The sequence below is a fragment of the Vidua macroura genome, chromosome 5 (assembly GCF_024509145.1).
Source record: "Vidua macroura isolate BioBank_ID:100142 chromosome 5, ASM2450914v1, whole genome shotgun sequence".
In the NCBI taxonomy this organism is placed as follows: domain Eukaryota; kingdom Metazoa; phylum Chordata; class Aves; order Passeriformes; family Viduidae; genus Vidua; species Vidua macroura.
This window is the reverse complement of record NC_071575.1, coordinates 17,590,707-17,609,282: the sequence shown is the minus strand read 5'-3', so window position 1 is coordinate 17,609,282 and position 18,576 is coordinate 17,590,707. Positions and strand designations below refer to the sequence as shown.

General features: G+C 43.4%; 1 protein-coding gene across 1 annotated transcript in view; it reads left to right on the top strand.

Annotated features, from left to right (window-relative positions):
* Positions 1-18,576, top strand: part of GRIN2B (glutamate ionotropic receptor NMDA type subunit 2B) — a 170,596-nt gene that overhangs the window by 85,704 nt on the left and 66,316 nt on the right. Inside the window, exon 3 of the mRNA XM_053977411.1 lies at positions 8,609-8,723. Coding sequence (XP_053833386.1) covers positions 8,609-8,723 — 115 coding nt within the window. The remainder of the gene's footprint in view (positions 1-8,608; positions 8,724-18,576) is intronic.

Genomic DNA, 18,576 nt, shown 5'->3' with positions numbered 1-18,576 from the left:
TGCCTTCAACACTTGATAAACTTGAATAACCCCAAAATCACTAGTGGTTTCTCCTTGGGTCAAAAAAGTTGAGCTAGGTTACTTTTTCTGAGAATATAATAAAAGGATTTATTTCGGTCTCCAACTGGTTTAGCCTTGCCTGGCTTCTGTTAGTGAGATGGACCTTTCTGTCAGATTTGAGTGGTTTTCCACAAGCAAAAATGTTCTGAAAGGTCTATAGGAAAACTGACGTGTTCACCTGTTTGCTGGGTCTTGACTCCCAGGGCAGAAACTGGAATGAGCTCTGGGTAAATAGCGAGATGCCCTGATGGCTGGCTCCACAGCAGCGTACCAGCCACCTTCAGAAGACCAAAGAGGTCATTGACATGCACATCTGCTTGGCCAGATTTTTTAAGCCATGGTCCACAGCCATGTGAGAGATTTCAAGGGGATGTAAAAAAATTATTAAGAAAAGTAAGGCTGCTGTCAGCGGGATTAAATTCACTGCACAGGGACAATAGTTCAACTGGAATATTTTTTTACAGCTCTTGAAATTGACAGAGCTTGAAAGACATGATCCTGGGTGAAGAAATCACTGAAGAGCCTCATTTGACTTCTGTTCTGTGACTGCTTCTCCTATCAATGATTGTATGACTATGCCTTAAGACATATAAAAAGATCTGAAGGTCATCTCTTAACCTTTCAGTATTTGCCTTATTCTAGTGGTATGGCTTTCATCAGTGACCTGTTAGTTGGTGCCAAGACATAATTATGACCCATTGTCAGCTGTTCTGACAAATGTAATTTTCCATGCTTTTACTGCCCCGTGTAAGCTGATTTTTAGTCCTTTCATATGGAAGAAATACCTTGAAATCTATTTTTGCTTTGGAGAAAAGTGATATGTTATCTGTACCTAATGAATAAGGAAGGATGTAAAGGTATAGCAATAAAAAAAATAATACTTTAAAATGTAATTGGCAGGAATTTAATAACTCTGTAAAGCTTTCCAGCCTGCTCCAATTTTGGACTGAACATTTAGTTTTTATTTTATGCAGTGACTGTAACAATTTTGACCTTAAAGCTAATTTTCTATTAGCTATTTTCTGTTACTTAAAGGTTTGGTGAGTCAGTTCAGAAGTATATTTGTTTTTATCAAAGCTTTTCTGTCTAAAAAAACCTTTCTGAGAATAGACTGATTTCTAACGACATTTATAGATAGTTCCAGCTTTAACAGACTATGCTCTTAGAACACTTTTCCTTATTTCTGTTTTATTTCCAGGGGGGGCAGAAGATGTAGAGGTATATTCCCTAACTACTTAGGACTGTGTCATTTTCCCAGAGGAAAAAAAAAAAAAAAAAGGACAAAAAAATAGATAAATTTAGAAAAAATCAGAACTTGTAAATCAAGTATTTGGGGTTTAAAAGGGAATATGTTGACATGGAAATCCTATATGCTGTCTCTTGTGATTAGGAGCATGGGAATTTTGTGTTCCTATTTCTCCTTCACAAAACTTGAACTAAGTCTTCAGTGGTATTTCTTCCCCTGTTGAGGTGATGCTGTTCCTTATAGGATTCTTTCCATGTGACATATTACAGATGTGTTTTAATAGGGACTTTTTTCCACAGAAGAAAGGGTGGAAGGTGTCACACAACAGACCAGACTGTGTGGGAGCATGATGGTACTGGAAACTTCATCTTCTGTCCAAAATTACTACAGTTTTCAGATCGTATGTTTCTTTTTCTTTCTAGCAAAATGTTGACCTCTTTGTGAGAAAATGTTGCAGCCACATTCTTATCCCATTTAAAAAGTGGTTTTGCCAGATAATTTTTCATGGCTCTGGCGTTTGTGAAAATAGGTTAGTCAGGATGTCTGTGAGAAAAAATTGTCTTTGGTTGAAATTTCAAGATCTTGCTGTGACCAGCATAACACACCAGGCAAAATCAAGATTTATCTTGCTCTTCCTCCCATGAATAGGTTACCTCATCCTATTGTATATTTGTTTATCCTACAAGTCACATACAGTCTGCCTTTGGTACTCTCAGCAGCACCCTGGCAGAGGGAGTGTGAAATGCCACTAGGCCTGAATGGTACCTCTTTCTGTACCTAATGAATAAGGAAGCATGTAAAGGTATAGCAATAAAAAAAATTATACTTCAAAATGTAATTGGCAGGAATTACTGTGACATAGAATAAAAATCAAATGGGAGATCAGGTTCTGAATGACAATATGTACACAGAGGAAAAATTTATTGTGAAAACTGTGAAGCTCACGCAAGCAGCCTTCCACTTAGGTGTCATTATTGTCATGTCTGCTCCAGATTGGAACCCATGTTCCCTTTCGAGGGGTAATTCAGTGACCCTGCACAATGACTCCCCCACCCTGTCTGCTTCCTGTGAGGCAAAACCCTGTGGTGTGATAATGAGTTTCCCCTTACATTCTCAGGAGGGAGGCTGGGGCTGCACACGCTGTGGAAAGTGAGCTTTGCTTCTCATTCTCAGGAATGGTCCCGTCTCATTAGGATCAAGCAATGCGTGTAGGAAAGCAGCCCTGCCATTGCTGTGGCTCCCTGCATCCTCCAAGGATAGATATATCCTCAGTCCCCAGGAACTGTCATCTCAGAGTCTTTCTGAAATGACAAATTTGTGGTAGATAAATAGAAGAAATGGGAAACAAAGTGGAAATACATTTTTTTTTTTAAGATGAAGAGAGGGATTGATGGAAAAGCTTCATCTTTCCACTGTACCTAGGAACTTTTACTTGGAGGTCACAGCACACATGCACATTGTTTTCAAAGCAACTTTGCTAAATATGTTGAAGAAATAGTAAGGATAGTTCAGTAGAAATTTGTCTTCCACCAGAAATGGTTATTTCAGAGGTCAGGATCAAACACCAAAAAAATTCATCTTCCTAGAGGTGAGGGGCCAATCTCAGTGGATTGACCAGTATCACTCCATTGATGTCAGATGAGTAGCACTGATTTATTGCAGCCCAGTAGCTGCCCTCTTGTCTTATAAAAAGGTGTGGACAGCAGAGACAAACCAAATTAATCTCTTACATCTCTGTTATCTTTTAGCCTGAGGGATATTTCCTAATCTAGATGATCTCCAAATCTTTTTGCTTAATGAAAACAGTCTTGGGCTCTGGGCATTTTTCTAAGGCTACTGGTCAGATTGATTCCCAGAAGTAATTTAGGCTGTAGTCTGGGCAGATCTTCTGGTGCAGGATGCCTGTACAATTTAAAATTTGGGAGCACTCTTTTCTACTCTTTCTTTCCTACAGTGCATCTCCCTATATTTGGTGGTACCACTGACAGTGAAAGAGAAATAAATAAATGCAGAAGAGTGAGATACCATTCCCTTAAGATTTAATTTTCCTAGTCAATGGTTGCTTCTATTTTTTTTTTCTCATTTGTTTTGGTTTTTTCTTCATAATAGCCTCTTGTTACATAAAATCAGCTGCACTCATGCCCTTTGCATGGAATTCTTTTGCTCTAAATTGTACCTGACACCAGACAGATGTTACACAGATACAGCCAGATGTGCCCGCCTTTCACAACTCCATGAGCCACTGACAGTGCAGCAGCGTAAGGGACAGTGCAGGGCAGCGAGCAGTGAGAGAACCTCTGAAAGGCTCAGCCAGGATCAGGATTTTCAGAACAGATTCCATGGCAAAATTTGATCAAATGCCCAGGCAGAGCCTGTTTTTGTCTTTTTTTTGGGTGAACAATTGGGTTTGATATCCTGTGGAGCCTGTCTTACCTCAACAGAACTCATGCATGCACAGCTGGGTCTGGATGGCTCTTGTGTCTGAGTTGGCTGTGCTCTGAGGCAGAGGCCAGCCACAGAAATTTTGAACAATGGTATAGAGAAATAATATCTGTATTATTTTAAACCTTCCATGGGTTTGGAGAATGGAGGTATAAGTCAGAAGTGAAAGGGATCAGTTGCGGTTTTCTCATTTAAAAAAATCAACACTACTTCAGTCACTCAGATGAAGGCATTAACAGCATAGTTAGTGCTGGTTAAGTCTTTTATCTGTCAATCAGTTGCCCCTTGAAGGTCAGAATTCCCATTTTTAGATCAATATACTGGTCCTAGACTCCTTTTCCCTGTCCTTTGGGTCTACCCATCCTTTTGTCTGTCCATCCTTGTTCAGGAGCAGGTGTGAGGGATGGGCAGGACCCTGCTGCAGGGCTGGATTGATGTACTCTGCCCTGGTTGTTTGCATCAGGCAAGGTTGGGTTGGTTTGCCAGTGCTGAGAGAGGGAACGTGGTTTGGAGCTGTGGGCACTTCTACTAAAATGCAGAAACATGCATTTGCTTTTTTGCTCCTTCCTGGGCATGAAGTGGGTCTGTTCCCTGATACTTCAGACGGGTGAATTTTTAACACTGTCTCTAGGGGGAAAAAAAAGGCTATTTCACCATGCAGATTCTGTGGAATAAAGGCCTTTCACTGCTTTAATCTCACTGCTGTTATGATTGGCCTCAGTGTTTCCCATTACATTGAGATTCCAGACAGGATGATTGATGGTGGTATGCATCCCCATCCCTTTATCCTGCATCACATTCCACCTGCCTTTTACCCTGCAAAGGTAAAAGGTATCCCACAGCTTTTCCTTCCCCACCCTCCACCTACACCTTGTTTTTCCCTCGTGTGCTGGGCTGCTGAGATGACTCCCCAGTGCTGACTGTGGAGAGGCTGTTTTATTTATATGGTCTGTCTTATTCAGGGAAGCGATCGATGGAAGGATAATCACGCCATTTCAGACAGACTGCTTGTCTTCCTGAAGTATAACAAGCACTGACAGGACGCAGGGGAGGATGTGTGTTTGTGTGTGTGCTGCACACATGTGAGGCAGGGAATGTGACGGAGTGAACCGATGCAATGTCCAAATTTGCCCCTCCGGTCAGCAGGCTTAGGAGGAGCTGATTCCAAGCAAGGCACTGGAGGAAGATGTAGGAGCACCTAGTGCTGATTTCAAATGCGTCTCCTTCACACCTGTCTCCGGGGCAGAAAAAAAATTTGGTTAGCACCCTTTCTGTGTTCCCTCAAGCCCTCTGTGCCCACCATCTGCCTCTCCAGGCTTTCTCCATCATGGCTGAAACCATTTAAAATGCCATCATCTCTCTGCTGGTCCTAAATTGGCCATCTGATGTGGTTTTAATGCTCTATTTGCAATGCTTTAAAACACTCTCCCTTAACTTGCAGGGCTGACAGATTTACATTTAGGATGGTTGATGTTACCTCAGAGCCCAGGATGGGGACTTAGGTACCCCTGGGTCTAATTTGCTTCGTGCTCAAGGGCATGTCCCTCTGTTCCTGCCTGCTTGTCCATACCACAGGGCTCACGGCGTCAGCCTGTTTCCACAGGCTGTGTATGTTTTGCTCTCACCCGTCTGAGTTTGGGTATTGCATCCGCTGCATCCCCACTGGGCTGGCGAAGGGCTCAACCCTTTCGTGCTTGCATCAAGTAGTTCCAGAAGTTGCCACATAAGCAAAATCTTTTGCTGAAAGGTGCTTCTAGCAAATTAAATTAAATTGCCCGTGTCAGCCCCCACCATGCCTCCTTTCTCTTTCTCTAACTCCCTCCATCTTGGAGTGCCAAACATGCAGGGATTAAGATTTTTACAGGCACGGTTTCCTCCTGGTTTATGTCACCTGCATGCACAACCTTCTTGCTCTCATGTTGTGCCCCCATTACATCTGGAGGCTCAGTTCAGACATGTCAGGGAGTCTCTGAGCCCCCTGCTTGCCTGCTTAGGGACTGTAGGGAGGAACCAAATCCCCCCTGGCCAGGGCAGGCAGCAGTGGTACTGGTGTACCAGGGCAGCAGTGCTGCTGAAGGGGATGACTGCTGCTGCAGCAATGATGGAGGGCAGAGCCACTCGAGTGTGGCTGCCTTGCAGCATGCTGCTGACTCGGCCTGCCTGGGAGTCCTTCAAGCCCTGATGCTTTGTCACATAGGCTCAGTGCTCCTGAGCAAGCCCTGCAGCTCCCTGTGAGCTGCTCTCACCCTGCATCCCTGTGTTAGCTGGCAGCATAAGTACAGGAGAGCAGGGAAAGCTGGGGGGAATGCCACTTCTTCTGCACTTCTGCAAACTTTTGTAAACATATTGCTAATGGGTTGGAGAGAAAACACTCTGAAGAGTTATATTGCCAAATTTGGGGACTAATTTCAGTCATTAAGGTGTGAAGCAAGGGATTTTAGTGCTGCTTTAAGTATAAATCTCAAGGCAGCTCCAAGGATTGGAGTTGTTGATGATCCCGCCTTGATTATTATTAGAGGTTCTAATCTTTCCAGTGAAAATGAGCATAAATGACACCCTCTTGTCTCATATCTGTTGCTGATTTCTATGAACTCTTCTTGTCAAGCTGTGCAAGGGAGATTCCTGTAGTGGAATCATTCTTGGGTGTGAGGAGAAAGAGGGTTGAGAATGGTTTAATATTGGTGTTTGTTTAATTAGATGTTGGCATTGCTTTCTCATTACTGACATATAAAGCTGCAACTCCCATCAGGCTAATGGCATCCTCATCTTCTTGGAGCCTTTCTTTGTCTTTACTCTGGTGGCCAGTGCAGAGAAGTCATAAAGTTGTAATCTTGGTCCGCTGGAAGATCCCTCCCACCACCACCAGAGCCTTAATTAGGTCTTGTAGGGTGCACATACCTGGCAATGGTCTGTGCCTGGCATTCCTCAGTACCAGAACAATTCACACAGCTGGGAAAAAAAAAAAAAGCCAGAAAAAGAGCATGTGTGGTTCTGACATGGGATGTTTTATGCCATTACAAACAATTGCATGGCTAAGATTTTTCAGGTGGGGGATATTTTGGGGTTTGCTCAATGTTTGGGTTCCAAATGGCTTTGGCTTTTGGAAAATAACCAATAGTCTGCCTTTGAAAATTGTCCTGTTGCAGATGTTTCATGCTGGGCTCCCTTATGGCTGTATTTCCAGTGCTGAACATGTCCCTTGAAGGTCACAACATGGAGCAAATGTGGAATTTCCTTTAGAAATAAACATAATTGCTGATTGCACTTGGCAATGGGGAGTTAGTAGATGAGTTTGGTTGATTAATGGAGTTAAAAGAAAAAAGTTTGAAAAAGGAAGAAAGTAAAATAAGACCTGCTTTTTTATTTGTTTGAAGAAGTTTCCCTGATACAATGATTTCATTAGATTAGCAGGGAGGTCTCTGTGCAGCATGAACACACCGAAAGAACAGATTTTTCCCCCTCTTATTTATTTTCTTAAAATTGATTCAAATTGAGTTCATAAGGGACAAATTGAAGCTGAATATTAGAAAATCTTTCCTGATGTCATGGTGTAATAGAACAGAAAATCTCTCATGTCTGTAATAGAAATGTTGCTTGTGTAATTTATAGAACTGTGCAAAGTAGGGGAGTGCAGAGTCCAGGGGCCAGCCCTGCAGGCAGCTTGGTCACCTCTGCCTCTCACGGTGATGTGATGCTACTGGTGCCAGAGCAGATTTACAAAGGTAAAATCTACTTCATGCAACAGGATTGTGAATTGAAGTGAAATATACGAACAGGGTAAACCGTCAGAGTGCCATGGCGATGTCATATAAACCACTGAACTGTGAAATGTGTATTTACCTCCTCTTCCCTACAGTGTATTTCTAGATGATCTGACAGTTAAGAAAACAATAGACCTGATTCTTATTTACAGCAGCACCCCTTTAACATGCTCTCACAGTGCAGCAAAGCCTTGAAATGAGTGTAGCTGTAATCTCAGTCCACTTAAAGGCCTTCCCTATTGCCAGAGCTGAGTAAGGAGGCTTTAGGATAAATGAGATTGAAGCCCAGACTGTTTTAACTGTCCATTTGTACAGCTGACATGAAATACCCCAACAGGGAGTGCCTTCTGCAGAAGTGATGGAGCCTTTCCAGACAAAGAGAATTGCTGATATTGGTTGCAGGGCTGATCACCCTTTAGTTTGATTTTACTGGGTGTAAGGCTTGACTCTGTCCGTAGGAAAAAGGACTTTCACCAGGCTCTTTCAACATCCTTATCCCTATTCCTAAGCTCCTTCACAAGATCACTCTGGGCCCCATGAGGTGTGCTGGCTCTGATAGGGATAGGGCTTCTTGCAGGTGTGCTGCTGCTTCCTCTGGTCTCCACTGCTTCCTGAGTCATTGCCTCGATGTTTGGGCTGGGGAGAGGCTGTCTCCACCGCCTCACCTGTCGCCCATCACTGTCCTCAAGTGGCATGCAAAATCCCCTTTGGAGAGTGAGTGAAGTGTAGGCTGTGCAGTGTGTTTACACATCTGATTGCTAAAGATCCCTCTGCCCTTTGAGGCAGAGGAAAACCAGGGACTGTGGGCATACATATGCGTGTGACTCTTAGACATGCTTTTAGGAATTCATTGAGAGCCAACATAGTACATCACTTCCCTATCCCAGCCACAAAATGGGGGCAGTTGCCCTGCCTTGCCTGATGTCCCAACTTCTGGAGTAATTGTCCTGTTTTTCTCACTCCCTTCCTCTTAGATTTTCTACTGTTTTGCACTGTGCTTCTACCCTCCTGATGTGAGCTGAAGAAGCGAGGCAGGATCTCGTTTTGGGTTTGGTTTCCAAGCATTAATGTTCTCCTTGCTCTCTTCTCTCTCCTGCAGGTACCTGATCAATGTCACCTTTGAAGGCAGGAATTTGTCGTTCAGTGAGGACGGATACCAGATGCATCCCAAGCTGGTCATCATCCTTTTGACCAAGGAGAGGAAGTGGGAGAGGGTAGGATATGTTTGGTAATTCTCCAACTGTGTCAGGGAAGAAGAAGGGAGAAGGCTCCAGGCAAATAATCCTCCCCACCTTTCTGTACTTATCAAGGGCTGGCAATCTGCTTCTTGTATCCCTGACCACTGGTATCTCCAATGCCCAGGCTGCTGTCTTCTCCATGCAGGATGCCATTACAGTCTTCCATTAGCACGCATAAAAAATTCATCAGCTTCCTTTCTGTAATCTCTGAACATAAGTTTCCTGGCCTTTCAGAGAAGATACCTCCTCTGTGCCATGAGTTTCAATGGCTGAGACAGAAAATATTTCTCTGTATGGCTTGGTGGCAGTGAAGTTCTGTACACTAAATGACTATGATTGAGCTACAGCCACACTTAGTAATTTATGCCAGTATTAACTGTGCTTGATATATCTGGCCAGTGTCCCTTGCAATGGGATGGTGTGTTAAGTAGGATGTGAACGAACGTGAGATCATATTGAGTTGTTCAAAGATCCAAATTTGCATATTTTGGAATAATTTGCAAAGCACCATTTTAGAAATGGTGTGAATTTCTGAGTTAGTGGGAAGTTTTGGTTCATTTCACCTCCCACATAAATGTCAGTGGTCCAGGCTCCAAACAAGTAATTCCAAAGGGTTTTTGTTGAAGCAGAGGGGGTAGTTTAAGGGCTAAGAAAATGAGATATAAAAAACGTTTTGGGTGTGAGAAGTCAGAGCAAAAGAAGGAAAATTCGTCAGAACACTCGATAGATATGAAGAAGTTGGTCTGTGTGCAATCATATGTATGGCTTAGAAAAAAAGCCCCTTTGTCCCCTGCTTGGACTTGCAACTCACTTGCTTGGTGAAAGTGAGGAAGAAATTAATGGGGAAATGAGAATGAGATGGGGAGCTGTCAGGAGAAATGTATTCAGAAAACAGCTGTGAGAACAACTTACAGATTGTGAATGAGATAGAAGAGCAATCACTTTAGTGCCTGGCAGGCACTAGGGTCTCCCAGTAGTTGCAGGAATTTGGGAAGAAGGTGAAAGCCCCCAGCTTGTGCCTGGTTTCCAGGAGGACCTGTCTACCTCATGGTCTTGGCACTGTTCAGACCAGATGAGGGTGTGTGGTCTGGGAGATTCAGAGGAGGTCTCAGTGGGCCAGAAATGTGAGGAAACAAAGGGCATGGCATAGCATGTGTGGACAACTCTTGGACATAGCTGAAGGCAGGCTGTCTAGATACTGCACAGGGTGTGGATGTGCAAAGTTCAGGCTGTAGAGACCTCACATCAGGTTCAGCCCGTCACTCAACTTCATTAAAGCTTACCAGGAAAAGTCCAGGAGGATTTGTTCCTAGCTGGCACCACATTTGTTCTCACGGGGGAAAATTCCATCGTCAGAGAAGGAAAATGAAGCCGTAGCAGCATGAATCCTCCAAGGAGTTATTAGCAGGCCTGGCTGTGGGAATCTGTTGCTGGAATGCTTTGCGGTCTCTGGGGAGGCACAGCTAAAAAGTCCTGGTTTTATCTTGCCTGTCACACGCTTCACATGTCGCACCCTCAGTGAAGGCTTGGTGGCTTCCATCAGTGGTAAGAAGGATTGTTCAGTCTCTGAGAGTGTATTTGTGGTCTCTCAGATGAAACAGACAATTAGTAGAAGGGATCCTGGTTATCAGGAGTGCTGGGATTAGATTTGTGACCTGCTTGAGCCCTGCTGTCTGTGAGGACTACTTGGCATCCATTAAACTAAAACAATCCTTCATTTCATAGGAGCTGGGGCTGGACTGAAATGAGGCTATGATGAACTATGGTATTAGTGGTAAGAAAAACACAGAGTGTTTCCTGGACACAAATTTTTATCTTGAAGTGGGTGTCTTCCTCAGAGAGGATCAGATTATTATAATCAAACTCTGAACTGGTTCAATTTTATGCTGGCAGGTTCTTTCTGGAAGACACTGAAGTAATCTCCAAAATGTTCTGATCACAGACCAAAACCTTTCATACCTGGAACCTCATGCTCTTTTTCTTTTTTCCATTCAGCAGAAATGCAAACAAGAAAATATAAGTGTGAAACAGAGATCTTTGTGACAAAGATCATAGTTTTGTTCCATGTTTGCAGAGAGTCAGGCAACACAAACTGTTGGCCCTCAACAGCAGGTCCCAGGCAATGCCACAATACAAGAAATTAATATATTTTTAGCACATAATTCCAATACCTTTATAGTGCTTTGGAACATTAACAAAATTCTCACTAATTTTATGTAAATAGCAAGATGCTTCATCCTGGGAACTTTTAGGCAAACAGGCAGTAGGAGACATGAGATGAAAGGCTGAGTGGGAAACACTGATTTGGTCCAGTTGCATTCACTGTAGCTCAGTCTTTAACTACACACTTATCTATAATCAGATGCTATGCCTGGAAGGAACATCAGGAGGTCAACTAGTCCCTCCCTGTGCCCCAAGAGAGGGTTTAACTAGACTGAAATTATTCCTGACAGATGTTTATCTCACCTGTTCTGAGAGACCTTCAATGCTACAAGTCCCACAAAATCCCAAGTCAATCTGTTCTATGGCTTCTTTCTCCTTACCCTGCTAAGTTTTTCTGATGTCTACCCTAGATTTCCCTGGCTGCAATTTAAGCCCATTAATACTTAGTACCTCCCTAATGGACATAGGGAATTGTTTATTCTCTACCACTTCTTATTGTCCCCATGTAGGTTTGAAGTCTTCTATCATGTTGTCTCCCAGTCATCACTGGTGTAGGTTAAACAAGAATTTGTTCAGTCCCTCTTGGTAGGTCATGTTTTCTAGTCCTCTGATCATTTCTGTTAGTCTCCTCTGGATTTAGTAACACAGCTTGCAGCTCTGTACAGCTTGGCGCATTTGATTCTTGAAAGATGGCAAATGGATTTTGAGGGTATGTCTCATGGAGTATATATAAAAAGATATGCTTTAAAATAGGTGTGAAGTCTTCCATTTTCTGAGCAGCAAAGATCCAGACAGTGACTGAACTGTTTCAGGATTTCAGGTCTGTGAAATCTTTTGCGATTTTGATTTTTTTTTTCCCAATAAATATCTTCACAACCTCACCAGTTATTTCAGAACAGGAATTAATTTTCCATAGGAGCTGCAGCTGCCCCCAGACTCTGATGACAATAAATCTCCTCATGAGTGCTTCAGACAAACTGAAGCCTTGTAGGGCTGACAATCATGAAAGAGCAAGAAGAAAACCCACTTTCTGCAAGGGGGCAGTAACTTGAGCTCTCCTGCTTGTCTTAACCATGATAAGCAAATGTGCTGAATTTCATTCACTCTGCTCCTTGTGGACAGAATGCTGCATGCCTTTCCTCACTACCTTTTCATCAGCTGGTTAGTAAAGCTCTTTTCTTCACTGGCCAGATAGTGTAGGTGTGTTTTGGGTGCCTAGATGCCCCTGTTGTTTATCATAGAGGTGCAGGTATCCAGATGGAGGTGGTGAAGGATGTCTACTCTTATGCCCCATGAAGGACCATGCCTCAGTGCAGTGATGAGCGGGGGCCAGATGTCTTGCCAAAGTGAGCCAGAGTCAGTACTATACTAGGTTGTGTGTCAGTGGGTTGTGATATTTTGTGTGGGAAGAGATTTCACCCAGTATTTTTCTTCACTGTTTGCCTTTCTCTTCTGCTCTCCTATGATCCAACATATGATGAGGACTTAATTCTGGGTTCATGATCCCTTTGTGAGAGCTAGCAAGTGCTGCTATCTCCAGCTCCTGCTTATATCCTCCTCTACTGAGTCCTATCCCACTAGCTGCCCACCAACAGTCCTGTCCCATTAGCTCCCAGATCCTCCCATCTGCTTCCTCACTTTCCCCCAGCAAACCTGGGGGTGACACAAATGTTATGAACTTTGAGGCCCTCTTTCAGATTCTTTCTCTACTTTAATTACTAGTGAGTTTGGCATCACTTCTATCACTAGTTTGTGTTCAGCCTCTTCTCTTAGGTGTGTCACTAGGGATTCAGAGCACCTTTCCATGAGGCTCATGACACCAAGTTCTTGTGCCACCCCACAGAGCCCTTTGATTCACAAGCTCCCTCCATCCCTTACCAAGCATGCCCCATTCACTCCTCTTCCTGTCTGGACAAGCAAAGCCCCAGGTGATGGTTTTGGTCAGGGTGCCACTACAAACCATCTTAGAAGACAGATGGGAAACTTATGTTGAAAGATTCATTCTCCTTGCTGCATGTACTAATCCTCTGCCCCTATTAACCTTCACCCCACTCAGCAGATAAAATGTTTGCCTGCTGCTGGTGCTATAATTATTAGCATTTGACTTTTGAACTCTTTAACTCTTTAAGTCTTTAACTCTTTAACTCCAGCAGGGTCTGTTCTGCTTCCTCTAGCCATTGGTGAGACCATGATTCACAGGCAGGCTGCTCCTAGCCTGTACCCTTACAGCATTGTACACATTAATGCTCCCTGGGAATGGGAGCTGTGACATCCTCTCAACTGCCTCAGTGACTGTGGACTTCCAGGACTTCCTAATGCTGCAGTAGGGTGGAAAATAGTGCCACTACTCTCTGCCGCATGGACTTTCCAGAGATGTGTTCAACCTCGATCACAGTCTGCATAAGATGAGTTTGTGAACTTCTGTGACCCTGTCTCCAGTTTGGAAGAGAGCACCATTATGCCCATCCATGCCTGGGAAGAGTTCCCCTGGGATATAGGAGGGAGATACAGAAAGGAAAGAATGATTTAGAAAAGAAAAATGAAAAATGAAGATTTCCCTTATCTAAAAAAATAAGGAAAGAGAACAAGATAAGTTTTTGGACACCTAAATGATTGTTGAAAAAAGGACGTACTAGTCAAGTGCTTTTGATGCCCCTGTAGGGAGAAAGAAGAAGTTGTCTTGCTAAATTGTCAAGCAGAAAGATTTCAGTTAGATATGTAGGGAGCTGTCTAATTATTGGCATGGTGAGACATGGTGGGGCTCATTTGCTGGTAGAGGTTCATTTGCTGGAGTATATAGAGAAAAATATCCCACAGTGCAGGATCTCAGTCTGTCTTGTCCTGCCTCTGAGCTGGTGGATGCAGTAAGTGATCTCTTGTGGTTCTCTGCCAGACTACATTTCTGTGATTAGATGAGCAAGACAAACTTGAAGAGTGTCTCACAAAAAGCAGCTTATTTCATAGGAGAGGCAACCCGGGTTATGGACAAGCTGATCAGCAGAAACTTCAAACCTGATCCAATGAGGTCATAATTTCTTCAAGCTTCCACCACGAACCTTTTGTGTGAGCAGGCAGTTGGTATGTGAAGGCTATTGTGCATGTCTGTGAACAAAAGCTCTTACGGAGGCACTTGTCACCTCCTGAAGTCTGCACCTTTGGGGAGCTGATGAGCACCACAGAGACACTGAAGAGGCTGTAGCATTTGATGATGATGCAGCCTTCAGGACTGATCTCAAGTCTTACTGTGCATTAAAAGAAATATTCTCTGTCATCTCTTTGTGTGTTTCAATGTCCCAGTGGGAGAAATAACAGGGGAGAGGACTGAAAATACGATCAGTATTCTTGGCTTTTAGTAACAGTCCATGTGGTACTGACCACTCCGTGAAGAATCAATATGAATCATGTTATCCTATCTGTTACATTGCTTAGCAGAAGGAAGGACTTAGATTTTTTTTTTTTAACTTTCTTAGAGAATAAAAGCCTCCTTAAAGAAGGCTTTTTAAAAATAGGAGAGGAACAAGAATGTAGAGTTGTGAGGTGAAAACTGCAGGTGTACAAATCCAAGTCTTCTCTGAAGGCCCTCCCCTGCCTTTGGTTAGATGACTAGATGTTTTGAGACAGTTTCTTCCTAGTGTTGTCTGGTGCCCACCTAGGCAAACCTTGCACATGTATGCTTGCCTCCATGGGGTAGAAGTTACTGCCTTTGGTCAGGTTCTGCTCTGTGTGTCGAGTTCTGGCATCTTGCCTGTGTGTCTAGGGAGGATATTATTTTTTATTCCACTGACTGCTTTTACAGTGAGACAAGATTGGATTGTTTTTTCCAATCAGTCTTGTTTTGCTAATTTTGCTGTGTACATGGGGATTTATGACTCATTGTCCCTGAGGAGAAATGGCATAGAAGTTTGTTTAAACCTACTCAGAGTAAGAGACTGATTCTGTTCCCACAGAATCAGTTTTTAGAAGTATATAGCTTCTCTTAGGGCAGAGGGACTGTTCTGGATTCAAGCACATATGGCTGAAATTAGAATGGGAGTCTGTACATGCATTTCCCCCCTTATTTTTAAAGTGTTCTTTCTGGACATGTCTCTAAGAGACCATAATTTGCTGAATGCCTTACTTCTAATTAGACAGCAGACTTGCATCAAAGAATACATATTTTATGGATATCTCACTCCCAAGTGAGTGTCCCTTAGATATCTGATCTAGGTCACATCTGATGGGTCTGTTTATGACCCTGATTCAATCAGACAACCAGATGGCTTTATTTGTGCACCTATGCTGCACCCACTGCCAGGATTTGGCCTGACTTCTCACAGTTGCCCAGGATCTAACTGTATGTATTTGTGGCTAATTATGGCCATGTTAATCTTACACTGACTCCTAAGCAGAAGGACAGACTCAAGTGCCACACAAAGCCTTCCTTATCAGAGGATAAATGGAACTATCTTTCTGAAAAAGCCTTCTATGTAAATCTTGCAGACATGCTGGTCAAACTGTGTCTTTGCTGGATTACTTCATCCTGTAATAATAAACTAGTCTAGTTCTGACCAAAGAGAACATATTGGGTGTCTCTTCCTAACCACTGTATGTTATGTCATTATAAGCTGTCTGCTCTCTTTGCCTCTTGCTGAAGCAATTCCTGACTTTGCTTAAATTTTGGAGAGTATTTGTATGATTCATGAGCCTGCAGAAAAATATTCTGGCTCTTCTCCACCAGACCCTACTCCCTTGCTACTGGAAGGAATTCTTACATTGAAACAATGACAGCTTCTTGGAAAGACCTTGTCCTCTTATGCAAATCAAATATTGGAATATCTGGAGATCTTTATTAAGCCCAGGCTGTAGTTAGAATGCCTCCTACCATTTCTCTGCTGGTGTAGCTGATGAGGGTGATAGCAGCCATCTGACCTTTACTGGGATTGCCAACCTGACTCCTTGGACAGGGGATCCTGGAGGATTGTGCTTGGTGTACTAATAACAACATGTGATAACGACATCCAGCCCCAAGAGAAGACTGCCCTCACCTCCATTGTATTCTGCATGAAGACTCCTGTCTGGAGCTTTCTCTCAGCTGACTTGCTCATGCCACAAAGTGAGAGGTGCCAGTGTAACCCTTTGCCACGTGTATATCCACCTTTTGCATGCCATCATTGCTGTCCCCAGCACCCAGTTATGGACCTGGGACTTTGCTCTGCAGGGAGCTGAGTGAACACTAACAAAAAAGGTGGCTCCTACCCCAAAGTGGTTACACTTTAATTACAAGACAAAAGGTAGCAGATGGGTACAGATGGACCAACGGGGGAGTACAAGGGAACAATCAGACAACATTAGTCAGCATGGTAGGCAGCAGGCTTTACACACCAACTGCCTAACTCTTGTGAAGGCTTTGATAGGCAGCAGAGAATTATAACTGGCTTTGTGCAGGCTTATGGGAGCCTCATCAAGAGTGTGAAGGGCAGGCAGAGAAAAGCAGTAGAAGTGCTTGGAGAGCTGCAGCTGAGAAGGTGCAACAGCTCCAAAATATCCAATGCTGCTGGAAAAATTCCAGTCTTCTTTATATCTGAGGGGATAATCCTAACTTTTCAGAGAACCAATAAACCTCTAGTAAGGCCACATCTTGCAATGCAGCACAAACTCCCAGTGCAGGGGCTGATGTGCTAGTGCCAGAGCCACATTGCTTCTGGTTGAAACCCTCCTGCTTGCCAGCAGCTTGGAGATTTCCATGGCATGTCAGATGCTGCTGTGTATATGTGTTCCAGCATTTCATTGATTGTGGGAATGTTTCATCTCAGCATGTTGAAAATAAACATCCATATCTTAATGCAGGAGATAGCTGACTTGCTATAGGAAGCTTTCAGGTAGGGGTACAGTAATTACATATTCCTATCACAGCACAGTATCAAGGATCCATCCTATCATCATCCGGGATGAATCTATAGCATCCTCAAAAAAACCCCAAACTCCAAAAAAAACCCAAGACCAGGGAGGGTGATTTGATTTTGTACCTGATTTGAATCTGAACACAGGAGTGACTTTTTCCCCAAATTCAATGTACAAATTAGCTGACTGAAGTGGCTGAGGTCACTTGGCTTGTTCAGCCTGGAGAAGAGGAGACTGAGCAGAGACCTCATAGCAGTCTCACAGAATTCACGGCTTCACAGAGTCACAGAACATTCTGAGTTGGGAGGGACCCACAAGGGTCATAAAGTGTAGCTCTTCCTCACAAGGGGAAGCAGCCAAGCAGACACTGATCTCTTTTCTCTGTGACCAGTGACAGGACACAAGGAAATGGCATGAAACTGTGTCAGGGGAGGTTTAAGCTATATATTAGGAAGAGGTTCTTCACCCAATGGGTGTTTGGGCATTGAAACAGGTTCCCCAGGGAAGTGATCACAGCACCAAGGCTGCCATAGTTCAAGAAGTGTTTGGACAATGCTCTCAGGTATATGGTGTGATTCTTGGGATGGTCCTGTCCAGGGCCAGAAGCTGGACTTCAGTGATCCTCATAGGTCCTTTCCAGCTGAGGATATTCTAAGATTCTGTGGTTCTGTGACTATTTATCAGCCCAACAGTAATTACTTCACTCAGGAGTGATGTGAACAGGTTATCCTTCAGTCCTGGATAGATGCACAGCATACCCCTTTCACTTTCCCTTGCTTTGTACCCAGTCTTCTACTGGGAATCATTTCAGGGAGTCTGTAGCAGTGAGGAGCCACACCGGTGCCATTGGAAGAGGCAGTTTATTTCCTGTTGCTTTTGGTGGCCAGACTGTGCTATGAAAAGGCAGCTGAAGAAAGTATGGCAATTTAGGCAGCTTTAAGATTTGAAATGCATGAAGAGATGAGGGCACAGAAAGCTAGCAGCCAACCAAACTGAGTCTGGAGAAAGAACTAGCAGAGCTGCAGCTGAAGGAGACTCACAGTGAGTGAATGTGCCCCCAACGCCTGAGGGTGTGTTTTCATCTGTTCACTTGCATTTGCTAGAAACTGTCTCATGTCAACGACATCTTTGCTTGGCCTGTGAATCCTTTGCTTCTTCTATTTTTACATTATCTGAATGTTATTATCTAGAGGCTCTGTTTTCCTTCCATGGGGCTTGAGAGAAGTGAAAAGCTGCATATTCATAGGACCCTATGTTTTTCTTTCTTTTGCCTTTTCCTTTTTCTTCCTCCTCCTCCGCTTCTCTGTTTGTTTTGGGTAAGATTTTGGCAGTTTGATTTTCCTGCAGTAAAAGTCTGGCCATATTTGCTTCTGAATTAATTTGAAATAAAGTTTTTCTAATATGAAACGGCTCAGACATTTTTCAGTAAGAAATAGCTTGTTTGTTGTGTCTTTGGCTTGGTTTGCTTCTCTCCTCTGGTGTTGGTTCAGTGTTCCTGTGCTTGTTCTCACGTGCTCCTTGTTTTGTGTTTGAACCCTAGTTGTATGTGGTTGACTTGGCTTGATACTGAACTGCATCTTGATGGTATTTTTCACTAGACCAGGACAATCTTTTCCCTTGTGGTCTTCTCTGCACTGTTACGTGTAAACTTCTCTGCTGTTTTTCAAAGGTATTTCAGCGTTAAAGCTGTGGTTATCACTGGAGCTACTCTGTGCTTGAGTTACTCTTGCTGCTCATGATCTCTGGCATGCGCTCACTGTCATTGATTTGAGCATACAGTATGTTC